The 6,000-nt window shown below is 48.1% G+C and overlaps 1 protein-coding gene across 2 annotated transcripts; it reads right to left on the bottom strand.

The window, feature by feature from the left end:
* Window positions 1-584: 584 nt before the first annotated feature.
* LOC136490152 (uncharacterized) lies at window positions 585-5,728 on the bottom strand. 2 transcript variants are annotated; one of them, XM_066486639.1, is made up of 7 exons: window positions 3,980-5,728; window positions 3,749-3,856; window positions 3,548-3,667; window positions 3,270-3,319; window positions 2,652-2,765; window positions 2,007-2,105; window positions 585-1,323 (listed from the first exon to the last, which is right to left on the bottom strand). In XM_066486639.1, the coding sequence occupies exons 1-7, from the start codon at window positions 5,507-5,509 to the stop codon at window positions 1,116-1,118; spliced, it is 2,229 nt and encodes a 742-aa protein (XP_066342736.1). In that variant the 5' UTR covers window positions 5,510-5,728; the 3' UTR covers window positions 585-1,115. The 2 variants fall into 2 exon arrangements, with proteins under 2 accessions (XP_066342736.1, XP_066342737.1); XM_066486640.1 differs by lacking the exons at window positions 585-1,323; window positions 2,007-2,105 and having other exon boundaries at window positions 2,678-2,790.
* Window positions 5,729-6,000: the final 272 nt, after the last annotated feature.

The following is a 6,000-nucleotide window of genomic DNA, read 5'->3' as shown; positions in this document are numbered from 1 at the left end:
GGAGCGGCTGCGGCGGCCGGTGGAGTAGGCCGCGCGGGCAGGATGCGCCTGTGGAGCGGCCGCGCGGGAAGAATGCGGCGGTGGAGCGGTCGCGTGCGCAGGATGTGGCGGTGGAGCTAACGCGTGGATAGGATGCAGTGGTGGAGCCAGCCACGATGGTCGAATGAGGAAATGGTGATTCCGTTTTTTTTTTTAAGTTACGGCCGGTGGAGATGAGTGGCCGCATTGCCTGGGCTGGTCCACACAGCCCAAGCAATCAAGCGTTCGGGCGGACGGAGATGGACGGACGCCATGTCCGCAGCATTATCGTTACCTTACGATGGGTCCCGTCTTTTCCCAGTTAACTGCCGTGGGGCAGATCTTGCTTGTAGTAGCTGTTGTTGAATCTTGCCTGATTGGTGCGCGCCCTGTTCGGAGCAGATCAAACATTGGTTTCTTGTTCACATTCGTTTCTGTGGCCCTATTTATCTCAGCGAATTTCTAGCATTTCTCTGTAACAGCGTAAGTCTTTTATTCTGTCGCATTTGCTAAGTTTTCAGACATCACCATGTTCTCGTATGTGTGATCAAGTCGTGGAGCAAATGACTGCTGACACCAGAGATACGCATACATAACAGAGGACAGATGAGAGTATCAATGCTGCATTTGCATCAGAGTGGATCCATCAGGATTCCAGAAGTCCTGCACTGGTCATACCTTTTTCCAAGAGTTCAGCTTCGACATGAAAGATGTTGACCACCACAGTTCAAACCGCTGACGGCACACAACCAAACCAACCAAAGCGTCAGTTCTTTTGTGGCCAGAATGGCTGCGCGCCACTCAGCCAGAAATTTGGTTTACTTCCAGACCTGTACCGATATCTCTCATTAGAGGGAGGATGAGCTTCCTAATGTTTCTACTATATGACTTCTCACAAATCTCCATGGAGCTCAAGACCGAGCCATGCGTTCCATACAACTGACGAATATGCCTCATGTTCTATTCTAACCTGAGCCATACACATACTCCCGCGTATCATCCTATTCCTTGTTTGAACTACAGCCTACAAAGACAGTACATAACATAACATGTGTCTAGCACTGTTTTTCCTCTACCATACTTTTGGACTGGTGTTCTCACTCCTGCTGGTGCTGACCACCACCATCTCGGCCACTTGAACCAGCATCAGAATCCACAATCCATCTGTCAGAGCCTGGACCAATCTGCAACTTCTCCAGCTTTGTGTCAAGGTCACTCCCTCCCTCCGCCGTGTTGGTAGGTTGACCTGATGACTCTGCGCCGGTAACGGTGGCCTTAGAAGTCTCTCCTTCAAGCTCAACACCACTGCAGCAGCGATAACAAATCTTGTGAGCTTAGCAGATGAGAGCTAGGCATGCAATGGAAATGAGAAAACGGAATGGCATTCAGTGAAAGGCGATTATTTGCATGTTACAGTCTGGAGAACTTCTAAATGAATCAGTCACATAGTTATGGCATAATCTGATGATGAAACAAAATCTTTGTGAACAGATGCGTGGTTAGCGTCAGGGGGTGTTTGGCTTTGAAAGACCACTCATTGTGGTCAGCCACAAAAATACCCAGCAATGAGGGAAACCAAATATAACCATTTCTGGAAAGCTAGTAGTAACATTCAGTATTGCTTAGCAGTTGTACACAGCAAACATCTTAGCTGTTGCTATGTAATATGCCCATTTTGTACAGATAGGCAATACAGGATGCTAGCGATTTTTTTTTAAGTAAAAACACTTTTCAAAATAGGCAACCCTATTAATGTCATGTTGTTCATTACCAGTTGGGTAATCACAATCAAGAAGATAATTTGTCGACAAAGATACAAACAAATTCCTTGAAAAAAGAAGGAACAAGACAGAAGCAGTCTGTTGAACTACAAGATGTTTGATGACACCATTAAAAATTTAAAACTTTATTACAGAAAAGACATCGAGTAAATAATTCTGTAAAGTGTATAAACCAGCCAGGAAGTAGTAAACCAGAATAAATATTACCTTTCCCTATTATTATCACTGAGCTTTGGGTCAGTCTTTTCATCTAGGTCATTCCTGCTTGCTGGGGAATCAGAACTCTCGTGTTCAACATGAACCTCACTGTAATGATAATGAAACTTGTAAGTTGAGCAGGTGAGAAACAAAATGGACATTAAGTGAGAGGTGATTCTTTGGATGCCCAAAAGTCTAGATGAATTTTGAAAAGTGAAACCAGTGTCAGGATTATGGTTAATGGCTGAGTATCGTGATGACATAATAGCCTCCTTGTGTTTACTCCAATATTAGGAATAGGCACCACTGGACAAGATGCTTTATTAGACACCCCATTTCTATACTAGAAACCTATAAATAATTTCATGCTGGTAATTCCATTCGAGTGTATAATTGCAAACAGTAAGATATAAAAAATAGAGCCAGTGTGCCACAATTGATAATAACGAATCTAACATGGTTTATTACATCAAGTGTGAAGTCAGGATCAATATGACAATTTGCTGGCAAAGACACAAGTTCCTCAAAAAAAAAAGATAAAAACACATTGTTGAACTGACATTTTACAATTAATCAAACTAAGATGCAGGACATCAAGTAACTAACTCAGAAAAAATGTATAAAGCAGGAAACAACAAACTAGAGTATCATTACCTTTCCAATTTTGCAGCAAGGTCAGTCTCACTTTCTACCACACTGATTGCCGGATCTGGCGATTCTGTATTCTTTCTCGGGTTCTCAGAACTCTCCCCTTCGTCATGAACATTACTGCAACCATAATGAAACTTGTGAGCTGAGCAGGTGAGAAAAGAAAAGGACATTAAGTGGAAGTGGATTATTTGTATACAAACAAGTCTTGAGAAATTTCTAAAAAGGAAACTAGTGAGAAATTTCTAAAAAGAAAACCAGTGGATTATTTGGATACCCTCCTTGCATGCAGATGGTGAACTGTACTACCCGCTTGGGAAAAAAATATGATCTAAGCACAAATATAATTGTAGAAATATAAGTAAATATCTTGGTTTCTGTGTTTAGAAGTGTTGAAGAAACTTCTGTGTGACTGTGACACCAACAAATACTCCAATACTATAAATAGGCACAACTGGACAATATGCTTAATTGGACATTAGATGTGTTTGAAACAACCCAGTTCTATTCTAGACAACCCTAAACAATGTCATGTTGCTCATCCCATTGAATCAGTTCATCAAACTAATACACAATTGACAATATCAATCAAAGCTATGAACAGGACTGTTATATAGACATTACCTTTCTTGACGATTTCCACTGACCATTAGAGCACCCTCTGTTTGGCAAGACTGAAAGGAATTCGCTTTGTTAGTACTTGTATTTTTCCCGAATCATCGGATGAAACAATAACAATACTGAAAGAAATGCCATGTGTAGTAATTTACTTCTATCTTTTATTTGCATCAACTAATGAAACAATAAAACAACATAAGAGTGGTCCACAGATCATTAGCCCTCATATTATTATTTGGGGGAAATGTGAAAATAGCAGAAACAACCTTCATCTAGATGTTTACCTCAACAGCATTGCTGGCAGGATTAACAAGTTCTTTGGTGAATATGGCATCAATATCAGCAGCACTGATCGACTTAGAAGCGAGTTCTGGATCTTCAGTCATGCATTTCTTTAATTCTCTCTGCAAACATGGTTGCCATATACAATATGAGCAAACAACTGTATAACTTGACCTAAGCAAGAAAATTCAGAGATAACGAACCCATAGGAATGATCTTGCAAGTTCAAGAATGGCTTCTCGATAATCCAATGCAGAAGATTTGAGAAACTTATGCCACCCCTCCTGGATTTCAGGAATAGCCTTGGAGAACTGCGATGCAGAGATATAGTGAAACATTAGACTCTCACTAATATATAAAGTGCAAGTGCAAGAATTCATCTAAGGAAGAAATGCCAAATCGAAGTCATGCGGCGTCACTTAAAGTTGACAAACCTCAGTAGTAGATCTATCTGCAGGTAGAGTCTTCATTTTGTCCTTTATGCTTTCAAGCAGCATACGTCCTTTCTCACACTTCTTTTCTCGTATTTCAGGAAATGGCTTTGGCCGTACTCCACTTGAAGGTGCATAGAACAACCATTTGAATACCTCGCTGCTCTTATTGAAGCATATCATCATGTCTTGCTGTTCTGAATCTTCACAAAATGTCACCCCATCCAGAGAATCATCACTCTCCAATGCTTCATCACTCAGTTTCTGATCCAATACTGACTGAAGCCGTGGCAGGACTGCCCTTGGGTGCCTGCTGCACATGTGTGACAATAGCAAACCAGTGTCCATAAACTTCTTGCGATCACAAAGGGGGCAAATCCAGAACCTCCAGGACTTGTGCTCCTTGACAAAGCTCCGCACATCAGACATGGTGAATGCATACGACCGATCAACCTTGAGGTACTCATCCTGCAGCACATCGAGCCTGACCTGTAGGAAGCTGTTACGCTGCCACTCAGTGCTCATAGAGTCCCAGTAATCGCTGGCCAGAATCAGGATCTTGTTGATCAGCTCATGGAACTCGCAGGCCAGCGAAACCAGCCTGGTGCCACGGTTGTCCCCGCTGATTGACCCAACCGGGATGCAGTCTTGCTGCGGGTCATCGGGCTCCATCTCCAGCGCGCGGCGGCACTCCGTCTCGGCCGCGTCGTACTCACCCAGGACGAAGAGGAGCTTCGCGTGGAAGGAGGCGATGACGGCAGATTTGGGGTAGTCCCGCGCGGCGCGCTCGGTGATGACGAGGGTGCGGCGCAGGAACGGGCGCTTGTCGATGGCCGCGTCGAGGCTGCGCACGAACTCCAGGTCCATGTACGCGGCGAGGTACTGCGCGCGCCCGAGGTTGGGGAAGGTCTCGGCGACGAGCTTGGCCCGCTTGCGCCCGTCCGCCGCGCCGAGCTGCCTGCCGGCTTCGAGCACCCGGTGGATCGCGATCGGGACGAGCTCCTCGACCGTCATGCGGGCGTAGGAGGCGCGGGCCCGGTCCCTGGCCTCCTCCACCCTCTCGCTCTCGAAGTCCGGGTCGCGCTCGTGCTCGTAGCCCTCGAACATGCCGTAGGACGCGTTGTGGAGGGCTGGGTCGGAAGGCCGCGGGATGCGCCGCGCGCGGAGGTACTCGACCTCGGCCTCCTTGAACATCCGGGAGGCCGCGAAGGCGTCGCCGAGCGCAGCCGCGATGTCGACGCAGTCGGGGGCGAGGCGGCGCGCCGCGGCGAGCGCGTCGCGGGCGACGCGGAGGTGCGGCGCCGCCGCGGCCTTCCTGACCTCCGCGGTGCCGTCGCCGCGGGCTGCGCGGACGGCGGCGGCGTAGTGGAGCTCGCCCAGGAGGCGGTGCGTGACCGCCAGGTCCTGGTGCGCGAGCATGAGGTCGCGGGCGCGGGCGAGCGCCTCGTGGTTGTGGCCGTCGTGGTCGAGGAGCAGCACCTCCGTGGCCGCGGCGCGGACGGCCTCCGCGTCCGCTTCGGCGGCGTCGGCCATCGCGGTCGGAAGGCGGCGAGGGGCGCGCGCGGGGTGTTCGGTTAAATGCCGCGGCGACGGCGGGGTCCGGGCGGCGGAGCGAGGGGTTTGTTTGGGTTTTGGGGAGGTGGTGCGATGGAGCCGTGGAGGCGAAGGAAAGGTGGAGGGGGTTTTATAGTGACGCCGTGGAAGAGGGTGGTGGGGCCCGGCGGGCGGTGGCCGCCGCGGTGAGGTGTGCCCGGTTTGCTGCTGCGCCGTGGCCCGTGCTGTCGCGCTCGCGAGATTTTGGGGGGCAGGTCGACGGAGATGTTGACATGGGGAAGAGGGTTTTGGTTTGGTTTGATTCTATTGGGCCCATCAGTCAGTGATGTTGCTTACAAGACTAGGCAGTCCTAGGAGAAGTGTTTTTTTTTTCAACTGGAAAATGGTTTTATTATTTGTAGATGTAGATACTTGTACAACAATGGTGCATAGGAGTATTCTAGATCTGTATTAGAAGATGAGATTATATG

This window comes from Miscanthus floridulus, chromosome 10 (assembly GCF_019320115.1).
Source record: "Miscanthus floridulus cultivar M001 chromosome 10, ASM1932011v1, whole genome shotgun sequence".
NCBI lineage: Eukaryota > Viridiplantae > Streptophyta > Magnoliopsida > Poales > Poaceae > Miscanthus > Miscanthus floridulus.
Note: the sequence above shows the minus strand (reverse complement) of the source record. Positions and strands in the feature narration are given on the sequence as shown.